We start from the raw sequence: 25,642 nt of genomic DNA, 5'->3' as shown, positions 1-25,642 counted from the left end.
ATACAGAATTATTTTTATTAATCATCCTCAGTATAAGTTTTCAACATCCTTCCTAAATAATCGAAAACATTTTTTAATGTTTGTCATAAAAATTAAAACTGCGTGATTCTGCCAAGCTACTTTGTCTCACCGCTACTTTCTGTTGGGTTATTGGATAATTTTTAGTGATGTTAGCCGTGACACAGAGGCATGTGTCAAAATAATCAAATGATTTTCAGTGAAGCGTTGTATCGATGCTTTATTCGTTCTATCAAAATCACAAGAACAATGACATCTGAAGCTTCGTTTCAGACACACCCACGTGACCGCTTCGTAATCTGGTTCAAAAATGCGCGACACAGGGCGTGTCCTCGTGGTTTGTTAAGGTGTATTGTGTTGCATTGAACTGTTTGTTGTAATGCAAGAGTTTATTGTTGCAGTATCAAATATTCCCATTCCACTGTGTCTGCATTTCTTAAAGCAAAGTCACTGTCATTTACACACACACTCCCACTGTTTCAAAGCACTGCACTGGTCCCAGTTCAAAACACTTTAAGCATTCTCCTCTCCCCAAGCACCAGTACTTCTAAAGAACACTTCTTACAAAGATCATTAAGCACAAGCCGCTATAAGCCTTGCCCATCTGGGCTACACTACATTGTTGGTCTGTAGTAGGCTACAGATTTACGATAATCACGTGTGTGTGTGTGTGTGTCTTTTCTGTGTATGCACCTGTATTTATTTATTGTATAAAACTATTTATGTACTCTATTAATGAGTTTTATTTGTTTACAAACAGGAAAAATGTCCACAATCCACTATACAAAATGGTTTCTTTATTTTTTTATTGTTCTTTCTTTTATTGTCTGGAGTAACTAGAATATGCAATGCTACAGATCATTGTCATGTATTTAATATACTGATTCATTAATTTATTCATCTTTCCATTGATTCATTCATTGTTGCTTCTAAGATTAATGCGTGGTTGTGAAACATTTTGCGACAGCGCTTTCTCTCACTCTCACCAGCAGAGGTCCTCGTCGAGCTCTGATTTGAAAAGCTTTGCCATCACTGATATTTTTGTCACGTTTAGGTTGTAGTGTTGCTTTCGTCAACAAAAATTATGACTAAAAATCTTTGTCAACGAACCTTTATCACGTGACGAAAATGAGACGAGACGCAACGTAAATGCTGGTCATGTGACGATAACTATAATTAAATGTATAATGCAATATTGTTGACGAATAAAAACAAGACTAAATGTGGTTTACAAAATAAAAACTATGCTAAAATGTCTCTTCATTTTCGTTGACCAAAACGAGACGAGACGAAATGTTATGACGTTATTTCGTCTCGTTTAGTCGCATTATTATTTTGCAGTATTTCTGTTTTCCGTGTCTCACTTCAGGGGCTGCATCAGGTCACACTGCGCAGACGCAGGCGTCACTTCCTCGAGCCCCACTCGTGGCATTATTTAGAAGATGCAGCTGCGGTGAGTTAGCGTAAACAACAACAAACAAAGTTAAGTCTGACACCCATTTCACACATACTCCGTGTGCAGTGCGTATGCGGTGCAGGAGCAGCACGCGCTATAGTGCTTTCACATATGCTGCGTTTGCAGTGTGTAACTGATCTACGGTTGTACCACAAACACATACTCAATATTTTTATTTCAAATCCAGAAGTTATCAGCTACTTTTATTTAAAAAAAAGTTTTGTCAGCATTGCGATTCTCTTTGTACACATATACACTCTTTTAATAGACTTGAGCACTTGATAGACTTTTAAGACTTTTAATAGACTTTTAAGCACAATTTAAACAACGTATTATTCAATGCACTACTCCTATATAGATTTATAAGCAAGTGGTAAAATATTTAGCCATGTAGTTATATTAAAATCGCAAACATTTTAAATTAAAACTTAAAATTGACAAAAACAGCCAACTCTCATGCCTTTTTCTTTTGCATTTAAATTTTAATACAACAAATCTTGGATGTTACAAAGAACTTGTTTTTCAACCTCCATGAATGAGACGAGTGTTACTTTTCTGTTCGCTATTTTTGCTATTTTTCCATAGTGGTACACTATATTGACTGGGTTAAATAGAATTGCATTACTAAAAACAGATTGAAATACAATTTTCATTGACTAAAACTAGACTAAATGTCATCAGTTTTCATCGACTAAAACTAGACTAAAATAGTCATGGATAATTCTAACTAAAATAAGACTTAAATGCTCAGACTTTTAGTTGACTGAAACTTGACTAGACTAAAAAGAGTATGAACGTGACTAAAACTAATTAAACTAAAATGACAGCTTGACACAAAGACTAGTCTTAAACTAAAATCAAAACAGGCTGCCAAAAACAACACTAGTTGTAAGAAGCATAGGAAGATGAGGATCATGTTCAAAAAAGGCTTTAAAAATTCCATACAAACAAACAATCCAAAAGGCAAGCAAACAAACATAACTTAATATTAATGTGACCAAATCAATAAGAAACACAGCAATTTAAATAATAAGGCAAACAAGGGTAATTAATGACACACAGCTGAACAGAATGACTAATCATATCAGGAACCATAGTAACTCATGAGTGGCGGGAAACTAGAGCAAAATTAAAAAAAAAAATTGTACATTGGCAAGCGGATCAACTATAAGCGTTTCTAGGTGTGTGCAAGTCAGCGGACAGTGTTGGAGAAATTATCAAGACTTCATGCTATAGACTGGACCTGTCAATCATGTCATGGATTAAGTCTCTGTTTCTGATTGTGAAGTTCCTGATTATCTGAGCTTTAGATCCTGAACTGAGAGACTGAAGAGTGTCATTGTTCTCTACAGGTTGTGGGATTGTGGTGTTACAGATGAAGGTTGTGCTGCTCTGGCTTCAGCTCTGAGATCAAACCCCTCACACCTGAGACAACTGAGTCTGTCTGAGAATAAACTAGGAGACATAGGAGTGAAGCTGCTCTCTGATGGACTGAAGGATCCTCACTGTAAACTGGAGAAACTGTGGTAAGATTGTATAAATGTGTCAACATTCGGGGTGTAACGGTACACAAACATGACGGTTCGGTATGTACCTCGGTATTGAAGTCACGGTTTGGTATGGGTTCGGGGACAGCGCGGGAGAAAACGAAACACAAAATTGCTTTCTCATTTTTTTTAATTAAACTGTGTTTTGTTTTAAACAAATGTGTATATGTGTTTAAATAAATTATGTTATAATTAATTTTCTTAAGGATAAAAAAAAAACTATCTTAGCTAATGTTGTAAGCCAGGGGTGTCCAATGCTGCTCCTGTCGATCACTGACCTGCACAGTTCATCTCCAACCCTAATCAAACACACCTGAAGTAGGGTGACCACCCGTCCCGCGTAGCGCGTGCGCGCACAGCGTTTGAAGCCCAATTCATGCGTCCCGCAAATTGAGACCGTGTCACGCATAATCTATGCTTGCTAAAAAAAAAAGTTGGTCGCTCTATATCCTCGAGCCCCAGGCAGCCAAACGAACATTACTTGACAGTGCAGCACGCTACTGTTGCCACACCCACCCCTCAGTTGAACTGCTAACTAGGTTGTCGTCAACTTTTTTGTTGTTGTCATGACAGCGCACGCACGTGCATACCAGACACAATGGGAAGGAACTTTTAGATGCGCGCTTTCCAATTCGAAAAATGGAGAAAGAGACTGAGTCTGAGAGGCACCGCCATCATCAATTAAAAAGAGAAGGTGTGGGTACAAGAAAGACTGGGAAAATGAATATTTGTGGCTGAAAGGTGTTGAGGGGGATACCGAGAGGGCTTTTTGTGACCTTTGCAAAACGTCCTTCTCAATCGGACATGGAGGGGAATAGGCTACGATGTCAATCGTATTTTTTTTTTTATATATTTTTTTTTTACTGTTCCTGTAGTGTTGAGCAACTACAATTCCTGTTAATCCTATAATTTTATATTATAATTTATTTAAAGTGAATAAATTGTAATGAAAAATAAATAAAATTAAATAGTAAATCGTAAGTGGAAGTGCATCTGTCAATTCACTGAATGTTCAAAATATTATGAATCTTTATTTAGAAAAAAATACACATTGGTTGGCCTATTCATGAGCATACATCAGCAATTACACATGTTTAGGGGAATAGGGCATTATTAATATACCATGTAAGGTGGTATGTGCTAGAAATGGGTAAACCACTATCAGTGAGCCTGCCCGTGGGGTGGGGGGCACCGCCGCGCCAGGCAGTGCCCCACATTGTCCCTCAGAAACATACCCCTTGTCCCCCCTTGGGCTTATTAGCAGGTGGACACCCTAACCTGAAGCAACCAATTAAGGTCTTCAGGATCACCTGAAAATTAAAGGCAGGTGTGTTTGATTAGGGTTGGAGATGAACTGTGCAGGACAGTGATCGACAGGAGCAGGATTGGGCACCCCTGCTGTAAACTATATAAGGAGCTAGGGTTGGAAATCACAGGGTTCCTCACGATACAATACGATACGATACGATACACGATACATGTTTCATGATAACGATAATATCACGATACAGCAATTCTGCGATAGTCGATATATTGTTAGACAATCCTATAATGATACATCACAATATCTGTCTAACTCTGAAAACAAAATGCCCGTGTAAAGGTTAAGTGCAGGTTTTCTCTCTTTATTAAAGCCCAAACTGTTAGAAAACAGCACAAAAAGTTTTTCAGTCTGTAAAGTAAATAAAACATTTAAAGTAAATTATATCGATGAATCCACTTATAGATGCATGCTCTGAAACACTCCCGTGTGTATCTAAGCGCTCGGTGAACAGTGTCAAAGATGTCTATTTACAACAAGTTTTGTAACCGACTAGTCTAAAAGTAAAAACCATCGAAAGACTTGTGTATTTATGATCCATTTGAGCACTTAATCTATGAATCAAATATTCCATAATAAATGCTGCTGGATGCCGTACACTTGGCGAATAAAACTGATTCTGAAGCTGTTATTTTTTCCGGTGTTGAAGTGAATATGCGATGGGCATTTGCTTGCTTCGGCTATCACACCTGCGTAAAACACCTAAAACTTTTCCGTTTTATTTCTACTTTAAAATACTCCCGCGCCTTGTTTGTCCTTTGAGCAATCATTTCTGTGCTCACCGTGACTGACACGAAGAAAACACATCTGAGGTCAAATAAAAAGATTAGGCCATACCTCTTTGTCAGGGCTCCACCAGATCTGCAAACTCCGCCCACTCGTTCACTCTCCCCTGATTACTGATTCACCTCACCTGCACCTCATCATCATCAGCTCCCTATATAACATCACTTCACCATCAGTTCACTGTCTAGTCTCGTCTTTACCTAGATGCACAAGACTTACTCCCTAGACTTACCTGAACTACTTATCTGCGATACTCATCTTCAGTCTGCATTCCTGTTTACCATCTGCCATCACCGCTGATCTCCTTCATCTTCCGTTCTCCAGCCTGGTCTACCTCATCTGCAAAAGACATTCATATAATTTCTCCAGCTAAGTTCTATTATCATTTCCGCATTGCCATTATCAACTCAACTATACATCTGCTGGTTCCGTGCTTCTGTTCTTAACCCTCTGAGGTTGGCAAACGCGCGGGTGCGTTTTGCTGGATTTTTATGGGGGTAAATTGATGCCAAAACCATTGAAAATGGACAGACTAAAAGTCACAAATAGATATTACAACTTGTAAACACAAAAGACAATCTACAAATAGATTAAAAATCCGCAAACAAAGTCCTCATGATCCGCAAATGTAAAACAAGATGTACAAATAGATACAAAGTCCTCAAACAAACTCTTTGTGATCCACAAATATAAAGCATGATCTACAAAAAGATTACAAATCCACAAATAAACACATCCTGATTCACAAATAGAAATCAGTGACTTGAACTTGAAAACCAGAATTTGAATGAATGTAAAGTGACTTGTTTGCAGGTGAAGATCATGTTCTGTTTGTAGATTGTGTCACATTTGTTTTCAGAATTCTGGCACTATTGTTTCGCTGTTGTGACAAAATAATGCCATAATCATTGAAAATGAAGAGACTATGAGTCAAAAATGCATATTACAATTTGTAAACACAAAACAAGATCTACAAATCAATTTAAAATCTGAAAACAAACTCCTCATAATCTGCAAATGTAAAACACAATCTGTAAATAGATTCCAAATCTGCAAACAAACTCCTCATGATCCGCAAATGTAAAACAAGATCTACAAATAGATAAAAAATCCACAAACAGACTCTTCATGACATACAAATATAAAATGCGATCTACAAATAGATTTAAAATCCGCAAACAAACTCTTTATGATTCACAAATAGAAATCAGTGACTTGTACTTGACAACCAGAATTTGAATGAATGCAAAGCGATTTGTCTGTGCATGAGGGTCATTATTTGTTTGTAGATTGTGTTGCATTTGTTTTCAGAATTTTGGCACAACTGTTTTGCTGTTTTTCCCATTAAAAAATCTACAAATGCCCTCCTCACAATTTGCAAACAAACACAGTCTAACTTGTATTTTCAAACCACTGTAAAAAGACATTTTTACACATTCTGTGCAAAGCTCAGCATGCAAGTGTTGAATCTGTGTTTGCAGATCACAGGGCATTCACAGATCCCTCTGCACATGTCTACAGATCTTTTTGGCACTATCTTTCCGCAGAGTGTGTGACTACGATCCACACGTGTAGTCAGCCAATCGGGTATTGCTTCAATGTGATGTCACGCCCCCTCAATACGCCCTTTTCAAAATAAGAGTCGACACTTCTCGGTTGGATGGGCTGGGCTGGGCTCACTGCCATTTATCGTTGCCGGTGTTGCAGCCTACCGAAATCCGACTCCCCGGACAAATCGCACTCGCTAAAAAATAAAGCGAGTTTATGCACTTCCTTTGCTATATCCGTTTATTGATCGATTTTTCACACAGCAAGCACCCAGACCCTGCATGGAAGCATAGACGTTGGAATAGGGGGGGCTGTTGACATAAAAGCAGACATAAAAAAAAATGACATAAAAGCAGATCATCATTCATTCATTCAGCGCTGTTGTTGGTGCGATGCGTCACGTGACAAGCAATGACGCGTCACCAGTTCAAAACTGAATCCCAAAAGTCCGCTTAAGAAGCATAACACGTAGGCTACAGACTCCATGATTCGCTCTTTTGTTGTTCTGTTTTCTTTCAGGATCAAAAATACAACAAATGAAAGCGTTTATCTGTATTTCCGACTGATGAGAACTATGCATATACATTCATAAATCAGTCAATTTTGTATTTTATGATTTAAGATATTTTATTCTAATGTGATCAGTGACTCAAGCACTGATGGACCAAAGAGCGCGCATTTTGACATTTGCTGTAAAAACTTGACATATAAATTCTCAGAAAATGCATTTAATACCAATATATTGAAACGTCTGTTTATATACTCCATTAATAAAGGAGTCCAGACATTGGAAAAATATCAGTCCACATGCGTTTTATATTTAATTTGAGGGAAATAGACATGCATGCACTTTTAGGAAGCAAAATATTTTTTAGTAATTCTGTCAATTACATTAAGGTTATTACATTGTCTGCTATATATTTGCTTCTTATTTATTAAATACGAGCAATTGATTGATAAAACATTGATCAAAATTAAGATAAAATTTATACAAAACGAAAATCTTTTAAAAAGAGTTTTCTATAAAACAAAACTTAATCAAGTCGTCAAAATCATGTTTTACCAAAAACAGCGCCGTTGCTAGGAGGGCGCTAGCGCCTCTGCCTCGCGAGTGGATGATAGCCCTGAAGACGCCTAGCAATGATATACCTTTAGTGGTAGTATACATTTAGTTAAGTTATACCTTAAGAGTCTTTGTAGCGCGCTAATGTTATCGGAAAATGCAGCCCAGGTATGATGCGTATGATGCGTAATGGAGATTCCAAAGCGCTCTTCTTTGGTCAGAACCACGGAAAGCGATCGCGGATAGGTCCGTCCTATGCACTGAAACTTTTAACAATGCAACAAAATATTTAAAAAGCATCAAGCTATTAAAATGATGTATACGCACAGATAATATAACAGTAGGCTATATTAGTCAATATTTTTTATTAGGTTAAGCAGTGATTGGATAATTTTATTTAATTTTTTTATTTAACGTTTTTAATTTAAGGCCCACCCTTAAGAGTCTTAAGAGAGACAGAGGCTGTCCGGTACTGTCTGAAATGGTTAACTCTGTGGCGATGCATGTGCAAAAAAGATTTAACTAATCATAAAGTCAATCAGGATACATAACACAGACATACACTAACAATACACTTAATAGTTATTTTCCAGCACATTAGGGCCCCAAAAAGCATTATTTATTTCATTCATTCTTTCAATTTTACATCTTGCATAGCTTATGGATATACAATTAAAATAGCTGGAGCAAAGTATACTACCACTAAAGGTATACGATTGCTAGGCATCTTCAGGGCTATCATCCACTCGCGAGGCAGAGGCGCTGGCGCCCTCCTAGCAACGGCGCTGGTCGCGCTAGCTGCACTAGCTATCATCCTGGGGTGGCAGAGACGAAGATGTGCAAGGTGATGTGGATCTCAGCTCTCTTCATCTCCTGGTTGCAGCGATGACTCCGAGACTGTACGTGCGCGTTTAAGGTACCTAAACAACGACTGTTGCAACAGAGCTGAGGGCTGGGTTGGAAAATATGTGACGTCATTATGTTTTTAATTTGTGTTGATTATGAAAATGAGCATGCAGCATGATAGGCTATGATACATTTTGAGATGCGTAATTGATCTTGGAGACATGGAGTGGGTAAACCATGACCACTTTTTGACCACTTCATTGAGCTTTGTTTTGTAGAAAGTCTGTTTTTAAAAGATTTTCGTTTTGTATAAATTGTATCTTAATTTTGATCAATGTTTTATCAACCAATTGCCTGTATTTAATAAATAAGAAGCAAATGTATAGCAGACAATGTAATAAGGCGCCGACACGATCACTCGCATTGCACGTGAACTGGAGGGTGCCGAAACTCAGCTTGTGCCTCACAGATTTGAGAAATATAGGCTATCTATTATAGAAAGCTTGAAATGTCTATTTTTAAACGAAAATATTCAAAACCAAAAGAAATAGGCTACTCTCTGATTATGTAGGCTAATCCATATGAAATATGCATTTCTCTCTGGCGTTCATGGCGAATCCGCATCGTCAACTTAATCTTTGCAGCAACACAGAAAACACCAGTTTATTAATAAACAATTAAATGTCTCCTTGCTATTTTAGACACATTCATAATCATTACTTTTACTGGTTCTTTGTGGCAAGCTTTATGCGTGCGGTCGTGCGCTTGAGTGCGGCTATATTAGGCCTACGTAAACGCTCATTATCCTTTAAATTAATATAAAGGGGCGATTTGTCCACGAATGGCTAGTCAACTAGAATTTTTTTTTTGTCGGAGGCAGCCCTTATTCCACATATTTTTGAACCAGGCTCAGGCCATTCTGGGTTGAGCGAGCGACCCTGCGGAATGAGCGAGCGGAGGGAATATTCAGAAATGCGCTCTCCACTCACGAGCTCTGATTGGAATAAACCCGAACCTCACTGTCTACTGAACTTGCGCAGAAACATCAAAATAGACCTAATCAGCTTTTTCAAATTGTTTTTAAAACTAAACATTTAGACTATTTTAGCACAAATTATGATCTTATTGCCGATTTTTTTATAATTCTTGACAAAATTAGAATATAGGCTATTAAAAGATTGCAGTTGCCTACTGAAATTTAAACAAAATATAATTGAAAAATATTTTGTTGTGTTTATTAGAAGTAAAACTAGTAAAATTATGTATTCTTTATTATAGCTTAATTCGGTTATTCTGTTCTATTAAATCATTTAACTAAATCCTGATAACGCGGTGTGTATGAGCTGTAAAGTGTACGGTATAGGCCTATATTGAATTGGTGAAGCCAACGTAAATTTATATAAAACATTTTATGATATATCAATTACTATATATATATATATATATATATATATATATATATATCACATTACATTACAAGTTAAAATTTCAATAAAAAAAAAAAATATTAGGCTACCTTCAATCTCAAAGTTGTGCGCTTTTTTGATTTCTGTCTTGCTCAACCCATTAGGGTATGTCCCATGGGACTTGTAGGAAAAAAAATCTTCGTAAATCCCAGGATCCATTGGAAAAACAATGTGATAATTAAGTGTGCAAACAAGGTACAATTAGCTATGCCAGGAATGAATTAGCGCGCGCGATTTTCACAAGTGCACATCCGCCCTGTTGATGAATTCGACATTCAGCCAATTTCTAAGTAAAACTATACATGTATATTTTTAATTATTCGTAAATTAATATATAAGAGTATAGGCTATTATATGAACTATTATTAAAATATATAAAAAAATAAAAATAAAAAAAAAACTATCATAATACTAATATAGCCTAATAAAATGAATATTTATCATAAAACCAATTTCCAAGTAAACCATATTTTTTTAATTATTATTATATTTATTATATTAATATAATAATATTAATATAATATATCATAAAACTAATTTCTAAGTAAAACTATATAAAGGCTACATATATTTTAATTATTATAAAATTATTATATGAATTATTATTAAAATATTTTAAAATAAAAAATATATCGGATATTAAAAAATATATATAATCATAAAATGATTAAATAAATTTTATTTGGATGTAGTAACATGTACAGTACACTCACATAAAATGAGTTACAATCAACTGATTTCACCAGTCCGTATTTTAATGCTGTGAAAATCCCACTCCCCCTGCTAAACCTGTCACCACACAATCTCTAAACCAAGATGTGACAGCGGCAGTAGTGTGGTGAGTCTATGACCTTATACACCTGTACTGGTGATGAGGGGAGTGTGATTTCACCAGTCCTGTATTTTAATGGTGTGAAAATCCCACTCCCCCTGCTAAACCCATCTTGTTTTTTGTTTTTTTTTGTTTTTAAGGGCCCCTGACCGCAAAGCAACTGCTCCAGCTATTTTAATTGTATATCCATAAGATGTAAAATTGAAAGAATGAATGAAATAAATAATGCTTTTTGGGGTCCTAATGTGCTGGAAAATAACTATTAATAAAATATAAAAAAAATGTCTAAGGTTTCTTTACATTCTTAGCTTTAAGTGTCAATTATCACTAATAATTTGTTTCATTTCTATTTTTAAGACGCAATTAAGCAAAAAACAAACAAACAAAAAGACAGGTATTTGCCTCATATATATATATATATATATATATATACAATATGTATTTCATGAACTCTTAAAGCCTATCTTCGTGAAAAAAGGTTAAATATTATTATTTTTAATGACATTTATGTGCAATGGGGAGAGTAATACAATATTTTCCTATGAACCACAGCGTGTTTAACACACAAACGATAAATTAATTTAAATTAAGTGAAATTAACAGTTTTGTTTTGATAGCTGGTAGCTTTATTCCTTACCCGTCGAAGTTTATAGTTTGAATCGATCTGCCATGTTTTTTTGTTTGTTTGTGTTTGTTTTTTGCATCTTTTATTAACACTAGTTCACTTTCTGATAATTTATTTAAGTGTAGACAAAGCTTCCATGCAGGATCTGGGTGCTTGCTTTGTGAAAAATCGATCGATAAACGGATATAGCAAAGGAAGTGCATAAACTCGCTTGCGCGTGCAGGCGAGGGGGAGTGCGATTTGTCCGGGGAGTCGGATTTCGGTAGGCTACAACACCGGCAACGGTAAATGGCAGTGAGCCCAGCCCACCCATCAGAGAAGTGTCGACTCTTATTTTGAAAAGGGCGTATTGAGGGGGCTTGACATCACATTGAAGCAATACCCCTGATTGGCTGACTACACATGTGGATCGTAGTCACACACTCTGCGGAAAGATAGTGCCAAAAAGATCTGTAGACGTGTGCAGAGGGATCTGTGAATGCCCTGTGATCTGCAAACACAGATTCAACACTTGCATGCTGAGCTTTGCACAGAATGTGTAAGAATGTCTTTTTACAGTGGTTTGAAAATACAAGTTAGACTGTGTTTGTTTGTAATTTGTGAGGAGGGCATTTGTAGATTTTTTAATGGGAAAAACAGCGAAACAGTTGTGCCAAAATTCTGAAAACAAATGCAACACAATCCACAAACAAATAATGACCCTCATGCGCAGACAAATCACTTTGCATTCATTCAAATTCTGGTTGTCAAGTACAAGTCACTGATTTCTATTTGTGAATCATAAAGAGTTTGTTTGTGGATTTTTTTATCTATTTGTAGATCTTGTTTTACATTTGCGGATCATGAGGAGTTTGTTTGCAGATTTGGAATCTATTTACAGATTGTGTTTTACATTTGCAGATTATGAGGAGTTTGTTTTCAGATTTTAAATTGATTTGTAGATCTTGTTTTGTGTTTACAAATTGTAATATGCATTTTTGACTCATAGTCTCTTCATTTTCAATGATTATGGCATTATTTTGTCACAACAGCGAAACAATAGTGTCAGAATTCTGAAAACAAATGTGACACAATCTACAAACAGAACATGATCTTCACCTGCAAACAAGTCACTTTACATTCATTCAAATTCTGGTTTTCAAGTTCAAGTCACTGATTTCTAGGGGTGTGACGAGACGCTTACTCCACGAGACGAGACGAGACACGAGATTGGGTTCACGAGAACGAGACAAGACGAGATTTTTACACAATTTTTAAGAAATCCTCAATGATGAAATATATGAATGGAAAATAGTGTTTTATTCAACTGAAAATCACAAAATGCAAAACAATTTAGGTGCATTTTGAAATCAACTTGTAATGAATGTTATTTTACTTCTATTTTAATGAATTCTATGCAGTAAAGGACATGCAAACACTGCTAAATGTTTTGCTATAAACTCTACCGTCTGGCATCCCCTGTACGATTTCATATGAGAAATCTAACTCCTTTCCACAAATCGAACATAAAAAAAAATAAAACAGTATGAATAAAATAAATATAAATAACTGAAATAACACTTTAAATGCAAACAGTAAGTGTGTATCCATAATCAAAGTAGGCTACTGCTCTCTCAAAACTACAAGTTCAAACAGAAACACATTTTTTCTTCAAGCATGAAAAAGAGATAAATTAACTACACAGAACAGTAGACATTTAAGCATGTCTACGATTTCTGGCAGCAGTTGAGACCTTTTTGAGGGCTGCACGATATGAGGAAAAGCTGCGATGTGCGATAACATTGTTTAATATTGCGATGTCGATATGACTTGTGATATATGAATGTTAGCTATACTGTTCCCATGTCTTAGTGCTTTAATAGGTTCTTTGCGTGATAGGTCAAATGTTTATTACCTGCCTGGTTCAGATTACACTATTTTAGCGCGATTTTGGCGCGATCCGTTTCGTGGAGATTCGTAAAGGACAACGGGCGTCGGGACGCAAGATTCGATCGTTTCGTTTCGTAGGCTATAGTGTGTGATAGTGGGCGACAACCTACGCGTCTGCGATGCTTCAGGACATCACGACAGAAAGACTAGCATGTTTAATTTTAACGGTCCTCCACGACGGGTTGAGTGTGTGCGAGAGTGAGTGAGAGTGCGAGCAACAGTGAGTGTGCGTGCGTGCGCGCGGGAGTGAGCGTGCGTGTGTGTGTGTGTGTGTGTGTGTGTGTGTGTGTGTGTGCGCGCGCGCGCGCGCGCGCGCGAGTGAGTGAGTGAGTGAGCGAGGGACAGTGATTGTGTGTGTGCGCGCGGAGTGTGTGTGTGATTGGCCCGGCACACAAATGATTTAAAAGTGGCAGGGGCATATTCAATACTAATTTCACCCTCACGCTCCATCATGCTGACATCACAACAACTCACGAGACAAAGTTTCACCTCGACGAGAAATCTCGTCGCGTTTTAATCTCGCGAGATCTCGTAACACGAGATCTCGTCACACCCCTACTGATTTCTATTTGTGAATCAGGATGTGTTTATTTGTGGATTTGTAATCTTTTTGTTGATCATGCTTTATATTTGTGGATCACAAAGAGTTTGTTTGAGGGCTTTGTATCTATTTGTAGATCTTGTTTTAGATTTGCGGATCATGAGGACTTCGTTTGCGGATTTTTAATCTATTTGTAGATTGTCTTTTGTGTTTAGAAGTTGTAATATCTATTTGTGACTCTTAGTCTGTCCATTTTCAATGGTTTTGGCATCAATTTACCCCCATAGATTTTCTTCACATTGTAGCACAATAAACTTAAATTACTCCGTCATTTGTGGTCACACAGAAAAAAGAAATATGAAAAAGGAATCTGTGAGATGTCTACTTTTATATCTGTCCACTTACAATCAAATCAAAACATTGTGCCTTTGTAAAATAAAGAAAATAAACAGGGTGTGCTTTCTGCCTCACAAGGTGAACTTTTTTTCTTGAGCACGTCTATAAACTGAAACAAAACTCAGCGAATACTTGTCACACATTTATGAGCCATATATCTTTATAAACATTTAAGTGTGTACTTTTAAATCATCGGATTCAAACTGAAAACAAATATTCTCTGTTTAACCCCCTGGGGTCGACAATCACGCCGGCGTGATCTGCTAGCTTTTTTTCTTATCAGTTCAAACGAGACTCAAAATACTCTGTTGACTTTGATTTTACAAACAAGTTTCATACATCAATCGATCCTGTTAAGTGTGTATTATTTTTGTGTTTACTCACAATAAAAACAAAGTGTTGTGCTTTTTGCCAAATAAAGCAAAATAAACATGATGCGAGTTCTGCCTACTCTCGGTCAGTGTAGTCCATTCTGAAACACGTCTGAAAATGAACAATAACTCAGCGAATACTCAGTCAAACAGGCATACAGACACATGGGCATTAAGCTTGAATTCTCTTCTTTTGAATGAAGTAATTTATATAAAACAAACAAATATTCTAAGTTATGTAATATGTATGAAAAGAGAGAGATGTCAGTCGTTCTCATCTCTTCTCATTAAGTTTTAATGTAACCCCGCCCACAGAGAGCGCGCTATTCAAACGCAAATGATCAAATGAGGCGATCCATGCAAACCGGTGAACGCCCACATCAGCTGGATAACACACACGGCGAGTTATCAGAGTCATGTACTTTACAACGCTGTGAGAAATAATTCTATCTTAATAATCCTGGAAAATTTACCTCAGAAGTGCTGGAAGTTTCATTTTGAGGAGCAACGGATCCGGCTGAGGAATAGGTCAGTTTTATATTTGCTTTGTTCTAATCGCAAGTGTCTGTACACGCCAGAGCATGTGAGCGGAGTGGAGCGGGAGCGCGAGCGGGCGGATCTTGGACAGAGCGCAGAGCGGCAATTTCAAAAGGACGGAGCGTCGCATTTCCCGCTCCAATTTCGCTCCGCTCACACCACGAGTCTGAAGCATGCTCAGTCAAGCCTGACCCTGAATCCATTTGTCTTGCACAGTCATCAACAGTAGGCTATTTTCAGGCAAAACTCGGCTCAATAATGGAGTTCAAAAAGTACTTCAAAAAGTACTTCAAAAAAGTAAAACGAGAATTCATACAGGTGTAGCCTATCAATATAAGTCGCTCCGGAGTATAAGGCGCATCAGTCAAAAAATGCGCCATGAAGAAGAAAAAACATATATAGGCCTAGCCTCGCACTGGACTATAAGTCGCATTTATTTAGAAATTTATAAAAATAAAAAAAAATGTTATGGACGGGACAGTTCTCCGTTACGGACGTGAGCGCTCTGAAAGCGGCACTAAGACTGCTTTAAAACTTTCACTGAGACCTCAAACAGAAAGCACAAAGCCTGTCTTTAAATTTAATTTCGTTTTGTATTAATTGTATCTTAATTTTAATCAGTGTTTCATCAACCAATTGTCTGGATTTAATAAGAAGTAAATATATTAGAAAATAGATAACCACGATACGAAGGCGCCGGTGTGAACCTGGAGTTTGTCTCATGAATGAACTGAAACTCAGCGTATAGCCTACTTGCCTCACAGACCCGAGACATATATATAAAGCTTGAAATGTCTACTTTTAAACAGAACAATTCAAAACGAAAGAAAACAGACTGCTCTCCCGTATGAAATGTGCATTTCTCTCAGGCGCGTTCACTACTGCGAAGATCACGAGTCAGCATCTTTCCAGCCGACAGACATAAAAAAAATGTAAATGTCTCCTGCTATATTTTACATATTCATAATCATTCATTTTGCCGGTTCGTTGTGACAGCTTTTAGGTGCTTTATTGGCAGCGCCACCCTTACATGTTACATGAACGCATCAGCACTGAAAACATAGAGATTTTTTTTCTTTTGGCGGCATTTTGTTTGTGTTCAGACTTTCTCATTTGCCTGCGCGATGTTAGATGATGCTGTTAATAAAGTTGCGAGTAGGCCTACACATTGGATTCACGTTTATTATTATAGGCTATTTAAAAAAATACCCCAGTTTTTATGCCAGTCGTATCATTTTATTTTGTTTTATTTATCCGCCACACACCTTGAAGGCCGGTCCGTGAAAATATTGTCTGATATTAAACCGGTCTGTGGCGCAAAAAAGGTTGGGGACCGCTACAAGAGATATACATGTAGATTTTTTTCCTTTTTTGGATTTGAGTGGAGCGCCAAGCAAACTGCGTTGAGCGCTGAGCGAAAATGAGCGGAGCGGCCTGATGTAGCTTTGAGCGGGGGAGCGGAGGGGTGAACAGTTCAGTGAGCGATGAGCGGAGATTCTCACCGCTCATATGCTCTGGTACACGCAAAAAGACTGTTTAAATCAGAATCGCGTTTCAGTGTATGAATGAACGCACAGATGCGCGCTGTTGTGGAGCTACTACAGCTGGCAAAAATACTGTTTAAATATGAATCGTGTTTTTGTGTGTGAATGAATGAACAGCGAATAAGCACAAATGTCAGAGCATGTCAGAACATCTCCAGGGCCAGAAAACACCTCAGACCCCAGAGGGTTAATAAACTATTGTTGATTCTACTCACGTGTCTGATTCATCTCTAAACCTGACACTCTGTATTATTTTCTTCTATAAAGTTGTATTTTAATGTGATTTTTAAAATGCTTTTAAATACAAACAAAGTTCAAGGCGCAGCAAAGAAGGGGGAACTGGTGAACAGTAAACAGGAGTTTAAAAATAAGTAAAACGAAAGTAAACGGCCGGTGCTTCATAGTCAACTGCCGCCCATACATAGACAAAACACGACGTCAATTTCCAGGCTTGGTCTTCTCTCATCTTCCACTGTCGTCACTCCTTTTATCCTTCAGAGCTCCTGGGCCTCCAGACGGTGCAGCGCTCAGTGACTTTCATTAAAGGGATAGTTCACCCAAAAACGTACTCGGTTACCTAATGTAACCTCGGTTCTCTCTAGAAGAGGGAACGAGTATTGCGTAAGTTGCTTACGCTACGGGAAAGTTGTCTTTCTTCGAGATCTGAAGCCAAAAAATTATCCTTAATTTTGTATTCATTGTCAACGCAGTGCGGCAGCCGGCAGACCACGGCAGGCTGTATCAGCGTGCTCATTGGCTGCCCGGCGGCAACTGCTTAAGCCTATCAGTGAGCCCTGTATGACGTCACACCCTATCAGGGCGCTTTGCGCCCTCCACACCCCTCTAACCGTCAAGGTGGGTGTGGCCAGTGTGTATATAAGCAGGGCTCACAGGCTAAAATTCTGGTTTTCACAGTCTGAAGCGCAAAAGCTCGTGGCGCGACACGGCCGGTTACGCAATACTCGTTCCCTCTTCTAGAGAGATCCGAGGTTACATAAGGTAACCGAGTACGTTCTCTTACGAGAGGTTCTCTCATATTGCGTAAGTTGCTTACGCTACGGGAACCCCTTGTCAATGCCGTGTGCGCCGAGCATCCAGTGCATGAGTCCCAGGGAGACCGGGGAAAACAGCATGCCGAAGAGGTGGCCGGTAAAGAAACGGGCCAACACATGTACAAAGCACTTCACTTCATATGAAAATAGAGCGGCACAGCCGGTCCATATATATCAATGTGAATGATGCGGCCAGTAGCACGGGCCCGCATAGTACATAAGCACATATAGGGGAAGAATAGAGCGGTCTCACCGGTCTATGTGTGGAGAAGATAACCTCAGCGCAACCGAGTGTAGGACAGGCGGCCGGCAGAGCGGGCCAGCACCGCTACACAGGCGCTTGGTGGGGAACAGAGCGGCATAGCCGGTCTGTGTAGAAAAACTCTCTTCTCTTGGTGCCATACCAGAAACATTTGCCAGTACGAGACAGTGGTCTGCGCATGAGCGACTGGGCAGAACATACATGCCACTTATACTGACAACAGTTTAGCCTGCAAGGCGGGAACTTCCAGGTTATAAAACCTCACGAATGTTGATGGGGAGGCCCAACCCGCCGCCATACAAATATCGTGGATAGAAATTCCGCTGGACCAGGCCCACGAAGAGGCCATGCCTCTAGTGGAGTGGGCTCTGATACCCAAAGGGCACTGCAGGTGTTTGGAGGCGTAAGCTGCTGCGATCGCGTCCACTATCCACCTGGACAAGCTCTGTTTCGAGGCGCCAAGACCTCTGGTGTGCCCGCCGAAAGAAACGAAGAGCTGCTCGGAACGCCTGAAAGCGGCGGAGCGCGTAATGTAAACTCTCAGCGCCCTAACAGGGCATAGGAGGTTATCACTGTCCCCGCTATCGGATGCTGGCAGAGCCGAAAGGGAGATGATTTGCGCCCTAAAGGGGGTACCAATCGCTTTAGGGATGTAACCGTGTCTCGGTCTGAGAATGACTTTAGAGTCATTGGGTCCGAACTCGAGACATGCAGGGCTAACAGATAGCGCGTGCAGATCCCCCACGCGTTTTACTGAAGACAGAGCTATCAGAAAAACGGTTTTGAGCGAAAGGTATTTCAGATCCACGGATTCAAGCGGTTCAAAGGGAAAAGCCTTCAGGGCCTCCAGGACCAAGGACAGATCCCAGATAGGAACCGAGGGGGGCCGCGGGCTATTCAACGGATGACAAGCTCATTTCTTCCTATTGCACGGCTGCGCGTCGTCTCAGCGAACGCTGCAATAGCCGCCACATACACTTTGAGCGTGGAAGGGGACCTGCCTTTATCCAACAGCTCTTGAAGGAAGGAGAGCACCCGTGGAACCTCACATGTGCGTGGATCAACGCTCTTAGTAGCGCACCATTTAGCGAACACAGACCATTTAGATGCATAGAGCCATCTCGTAGAGGGAGCTCTAGACTGCGTGATCGTGTTTAGATTAGATTCAATTTATTGTCATTACACAAGTACAGGTACAAGGCAACGAAATGCAATTTAGGACCGACCTGAAATTAGTAAGAATACAGCATAACATGAGGAGAGTTGAGGAGAAAAAAAGGCAACCCCCAGACTATGCTCCAATAGGGAGTACAGTTTGGGGACAGTAAAACACCTCAGCAATTTGCACATAATCAGTACACAACATGAACACACAAGACTTGCAACAGGGGAGGGGTGAGGGGGGAGGGGTTGTAGGTAATCCAGCAAAGGCAGGCAGCCATCCGGTCCTGCAGCCATTTCGGCGCTGGTCACAGACCCGCCTGACAAACTGGTGGTAAAAAGCGTCGAAGGCGTGGGATGGGGGGTGGGGGAGGGTGATTGCATATCTGTATCTATGTAAGAGTTCGTGTATGTGTAGGCCTGAAGAGTCGCTATGCCTGACATCCCAATCTAGGTGCCTCAGTCCGCAGGATGTCATAGCGAAACACAGCAATTGCCATGGAGACAACCTTGATCAGGTCCCAGACAGAGTCAACAATCAGCAGGTGTCAGTGTGGAGTCGGGGAAGGAACGAGAGCGTCTCGCTGCAGTGCTCTCTCCAGAGGGAGTTGTTGTTCCAGCAGCGGCCTCGGCCAAGGCCAGTGCTGATAGAGGGGGGCCAAAAGATAAGATTGTGGTTGTTTGGTCTTGGGACGAGTAGCCGCATTCCAATTTACACAGCTCCTGGTCCGTTTGGGTCTCCGAAACGATCCATTTGCCTTTGCAAAGCTGTGAGCTTCTCCATGATGTTATCCATATTGTGGTTCATAGTCACAGTCTGAGTGCCAACAGCTCTGCCCACTACTTCAATCATAACGGGCAGCCTTGTGGGGCTTTGGACAGCTGTCACCGTCTTCTTAATTCCTCGATAAACCAGGGCAATGCCTAATCCAGACAGCAGAAAACCTGTTATCATGGTTCCGAATAGGTAGATATCTTCAACGTCCTCCACGGAAAGAGCCGCCAGACACACGACCCGCCTCTCCCACGCGTCCATCGTGTAGCCAGCTGCGAACGTTCCGGCAGGGCAGTCAGGTTCCCCCGAACCCAAGCTTCTCGTCGAGAAGATGGTGTCAATTGCGTTGAGAGACCATTTGATCAAATCCATAATTTCTTAATTTGTAGAGCAGTGCGGAGAGAGTCTCTCAAAGTACAAGACAGTAGACGAGACGAGAGGAGCAAAGCAGGGAAGATAAGGGAGAGGAGGGTAGAAAAATGCGACCGCCTTCGTTGAGAGCCAAAGCAAGAGATGGTTTTATCGACCAAAGGTTTACGACCCCTTCTGGTAGCTCAACGGGTATCCGTTGATTATCCACGCATGCAGAGACCAGCGCTCTGGATGGGGATGCCAGATCGATCCACCGGCTTGAGATAGGAGATCCTTTCTCACCGGGATCGGCCATGGGGATAAGTGCGACAGCCTCACCAGCTCTGGGTACCAGATTTGGTTTTCCCAACGCGGGGCTATGAGAAGCACTGGGTGGTGCGTTTCCCTGATTCTCGTAATGACCTGTGGTAACAGGGAGATCGGGGAGGCTGGGCCAGGTCCGGGCCAGCGCGTCCTCGCTCCTTGAAAAAAATATCGGGCAGTGAGCGTTGTCCTTCGACGCAAAGAGGTCGACATCCGCTCTGCCGAATAGGCACCAGAGCAACTGGACTGTCTGGGGGTGCAGGGACCATTCTCCCGGGGGAATGTTGTCTCTGGACAGTCTGTCTGGGCCGACATTCAGGTGGCCCGGCACGTGCGCGGCTCTCAGCGAGCGCAACGAGCGATGAGCCCATACGAGAAGGCGTTCTGTCAGTTTGCACAGGTTCCTGGATATGACACCGCCCTGTCGGTTCACATAGGACACCACGGACATGTTGTCCGAGCGGACTAGCACATGGTGATCCCGTATGAGTGGGAGGAAGCGCTTGAGCGCGTTCTCGACCGCTATCATCTCCAAACTATTTATGTGGAGGGATTTCTCCTGGTCTGACCAGAGGCCAAAGACCGGTTTGCCTTCGAACAGAGCACCCCAGCCTGAGGTGGAAGCGTCCGTCGAGATAACTTTGCGGTGCGAGACGGCCCCCATTGTCACTCTCCGCTGGTACCAGTCGGCCGCTAACCAGGGCTTCAGTGCTGAAACGCAGCTCTGAGTCACTCTGATCTGGATGCGGCCGGAAGCCCATGCTCTGTGAGGCACTCGGGCGTTCAACCAGCGTTGTAGCGGGCGCATACGCAATAGACCCAGCTGAAGCACTGCTGCAGCTGAAGCCATACAACCCAGCATCCTCTGAAATGTCTTGAGAGGTGCGGTGCTGCCCGGCTGGAAAGACGCGGCCAGGCGTTGGATACAGCGCGTGCGCTGTATCGACAGTCGGGCCGTCATTGTCATAGAGTCCAGATCCAAACCCAGGAAAGAGGTTGACTGGCTGGGCACTAAGGCGCTCTTGGTCCAGTTGACCGTGAGCCCCAGGCTTTCCAGATGGCTGAGAAGCACTGTTCTGTGGGCGATAAGCTCTGCCTCTGACTGTGCTAAAATTAGCCAATCGTCCAGATAGTTCAAAATCCGCATTCCCTGAGCTCTCAGGGGAGCGAGAGCCGTGTCCATGCACTTCGTGAATGTACGGGGTGCTAAAGACAGGCCGAACGGCAGGACGGTGTATTGATATACCTGACCGTCAAAGGCGAATCTCAAGAATGACCTGTGACGGGGTATTATCTGGATCTGAAAGTACGCGTCTTTCAGATCGAGAGAGATAAACCAGTCTCTCGGGCGAATTTGCGCAAGGATCTGCCTGGTTGTAAGCATTTTGAACGGTCTTCTCATAAGAGCCTTGTTCAAATGTCTCAGATCTAATATTGGTCTGAGAGCTCCATCCTTCTTTGGAACGAGGAAATAACGGCTGTAAAAGCCCGTCTCGCTCATAGAAGGAGGTACCGGTTCTATAGCCCCTTTGCACAGGAGTGTCGCTATTTCTGCTCGAAGTAGATGTGCTACTTCCCCATTCGCTCTCGTCTCGGTACGCGCATGAAAGCGCAGGGGGCGGCGAGCGAACTACAGAGTATAGCCCTCTTTTACTGTGCTTAGCACCCATTCTGACGCGCCTGGAATAGCTTCCCACGCTTTCGCGTGTGCAGCCAGGGGCAGAATGGCCTCCGAGCTCTGATTGCCGCGCGTTGCGGGCTCGAGAGCTCGAAACGGAGGCGCGGGCACAGTGCGCGCGCTCTTGGTGCTTATATACGGCGGCTCGCATGCAGCGATAGCTGGCCGTTTTACACACAGTGTCCCGGTGGCTCTGGACGGGGAACATATAGTGTGAGGCGCGACGTGCGAGGGCGGCGTCGGGGGCGAGATGTTTGTTAGTGTGTGTGTGTGTGAGCGCTCGAGGGCGGGCACAGGACTTACATATAAAACCTGACCGGTTGTGAAAGGCCGTGTAACAGAGCAGGCAGTGGGTAGGTGTGGGCACGGGGAGGTGGACACATGACCTACTTTCAGCACTTGAGCGGCTTTTGCCTGCTTTATGAGAGTGGGCTCTGTGAGAGACACAGGATTTATGGTGCTTGTGTACAGGGGTGAACACGGCAGCGTGGGCACACTTACTGCACTTGAAACAAATACGGCGTGAGCCGTGTAACCAGACATTGTACTCTTTATGAGATTTCTCTGGGTCGCCGTGAAAACGGCGGTTGTGTGCAGGCGAGAGGGTAGATTTACCGGCTCGTTGGTTGCGAAGTGAGCGTCTGCAGTAACCGTGGCAACGGGGACTTGGCAGCGCGTGAAGCTTTGACGGTGGTCCGGCCGCAGCGGGACTCAGCCGTCGCTTCTTTTCTCGGGCTAGGAGGACTTAGCGGGATCAGGTTTCACCGTAATCCTCTGCCGGGATCCCCGCGGCGGAGGCGGTCTGTTTCGGCTGGTCGAGCGCGATCTAGGGCGGCCGCCCTGTCGTCGCTGCGAGGACGGAGGTCGAGCTGGACGCTGGGCGGGGCTTTGTGCAGGCTGGATGCGAGGACGGCGTGCAGCAGAACTAGAGCGTCGAGGCAGAAAAAGGTTCATAGCCTGTGTAGTTTTCTGCACCTCCGAGAAGCGATCCACGATCCCGCGTACCGCTGGGCCGAACAGACCGGAGGGGGAGAGGGGGGCGTTGAGAAACACAGCGCGCTCAGATTCCCTCATGTCGGCGAGCGTCAACCATAAATGCCTCTCAGTAACAGTCAGAGAGGCCATGCACCGTCCGATGGCCTGGGCAGCGGATTTCGTGGCGCGAAGGGAAAGGTCCGTCACGCTTCGTAAATCCGTGATGGAAGCAGATTCAGAGCCGCTCTCGTCCAAATCGCGGAGAAGATTGGCTTGTAGAATCTGTAGCACGGCCATGGAGTGAAGGGCAGATGCAGCCTGTCCGGCGGCGGCGAAAGCGCAGCCGACAAAGGCTGAAGTGGTCCTGCAAGCCTTAGACGGGAGGGCAGCCTTTGAGCGCCAACCAGAAGGCGGGCAAAGGTGCGCTGCAACCGCCTCTTCCACGGGGGGAATGGCATTATACCCCTTTTCAGCTGCGCCGTCAACCTGAGAGAGCGTGGATGAAGCGTGGGAAGAGAGACTCGCGGAGAAAGGTGCATTCCACGATTTAGAGAGCTCGCTGTGGAGCTCTGGCAGGAAGGGTGCGGTTCTGGACGCTGGCGAGCGGCGGCGGCAATGTAGAAAGCAGCCGTCGAGTCTGTTGGGTGCTGGCTCCTTAGGAGGAGACCACTCGAGGCCCAGCTGGTCAACGGCCTTGGTGAGGAGGCGCAAAAGCTCCGCGTCCTCGCCTACTCGAGTGCGGCCGGAATCCTGGACTGTAGAGGAGGCGGTAGACCACTCCTCGCTGTCAGAGGCCAGGATAGAACAGCTGTCAGCGTGCTCGTCGCACCCAGCGGCCTCATCCCCTGACGCGCCGGCAGCGCGGGCGGGAGCCGGCGGTTGAGCGGCCGAAAGGGGGGGCGGAGAGGGCGAAAGAGAAGCTCGAGGGAGGGGCTCCGGCGAGCTTCTAAACGCCTCATCATTCTCCGGTGGTCTCTGTGAGCGGCGCTTCTTCCTGCGCGGCGTAGCAGAGACAGGCGGAGAGACAGCTTGGTCAACATTGAAAGTTCCTTGCACTCTGGGCAGCCGCCCGTAGAGAGTGCGGTGGCGGCGTGGTCATGGCCCAGGCAGAGAGCGTAGAGGAGGTGGCGGTCTCAATTGCTGAGCGGGGCGCGGCACGAACCGCAGGAAAAACGAGGCATTTTGAGAAAAACCCCTCGTGCTCTTTAGAATGAGAGAGTGTGTGTCGCAGTAGGCGAACACACACAGCAGTAAAGGATATGTCGCCAGATAGCGTAGCAGGCACGGATGGCTGAAGGCGGCGAAGGCGGCCGGCTTCTTCAGGCGCTGTCCTAGGCTTGCTGGTCGCTGGTTTCAACGGCGGCGGCTCTCAAGATCCAGCGATGCGAAGAGCTTCGCTGAAGACAAGAAAATCTGAATTTTAGCCTGCGAGCCCTGCTTATATACACACTGGCCACACCCACCTTGACGGTTAGAGGGGTGTGGAGGGCGCGAAGCGCCCTGATCGGGTGTGACGTCATACAGGGCTCACTGATAGGCTTAAGCAGTTGCCGCTGGGCAGCCAATGAGCACGCTGATACAGCCTACCGTGGTCTGCCGGCTGCCGCACTGCGTTGACAATGAATACAAAATTAAGGATAATTTTTTGGCTTCAGATCTCGAAGAAAGACAACTTTCCCGTAGCGTAAGCAACTTACGCAATACGAGAGAACCTCTCGTAAGAGAACTGATAGTTATATCAACAGATGGTTATAGATTTAAAAATATACTGCCCTATGAAATAACTTTAACTTAGAGGAATAGTTCACCCAAAAATGACAATTAGCCAGTGTTGGGCAGTAGCGTCGCTATAAGTAGTGACGTTACTAGCTTAACTAGATTTCTCAATAGCGTTGTGGTAGCGTAGCTGTTTTCTGAATCAAATAGCTTTTCAGTAGCGAAGCTCTTTTGTTGATCAAGTAGTGCGGTAGCGTCCACACAAGCTGAAGCTACATTTTCTGAAGCACAAGCTCAACTCGGGCACCGCATGATTAACATCGCGCAACATCAGCATCACACGTGCACACGGAACGCACATGTACAGATGGTAACCAACCAGAATGCCTATTACCGCCGCGGCGAAACTACCGCGGTAAAAATAAACCAGTCGCATTTCAAAGTCATTCACGAAATGACCGCCAGGTGGCGCAAAGGGATATTGTGCAAAACAGCAGCAATTGCTGCATTTTTTTCAATTGC

General features: G+C 42.9%; 1 protein-coding gene across 3 annotated transcripts in view; it reads left to right on the top strand.

Moving 5' to 3' along the window:
• The window catches only part of LOC311276838 (NACHT, LRR and PYD domains-containing protein 3-like), a gene marked incomplete at its 3' end in the record, with an annotated part of 62,856 nt that overhangs the window by 21,709 nt on the left and 15,505 nt on the right, over nt 1–25,642 (top strand). For all 3 annotated transcript variants that reach the window (XM_084386788.1, XM_084386789.1, XM_084386790.1), the window contains exon 8: nt 2,827–3,000. In XM_084386788.1, the coding sequence (XP_084242914.1) occupies nt 2,827–3,000 (174 nt within the window). The remainder of the gene's footprint in view (nt 1–2,826; nt 3,001–25,642) is intronic.

This window comes from Rutilus rutilus, assembly GCF_951802725.1.
Source record: "Rutilus rutilus genome assembly, chromosome: 18".
Lineage (NCBI taxonomy): Eukaryota > Metazoa > Chordata > Actinopteri > Cypriniformes > Leuciscidae > Rutilus > Rutilus rutilus.
Note: the sequence above shows the minus strand (reverse complement) of the source record. Positions and strands in the feature narration are given on the sequence as shown.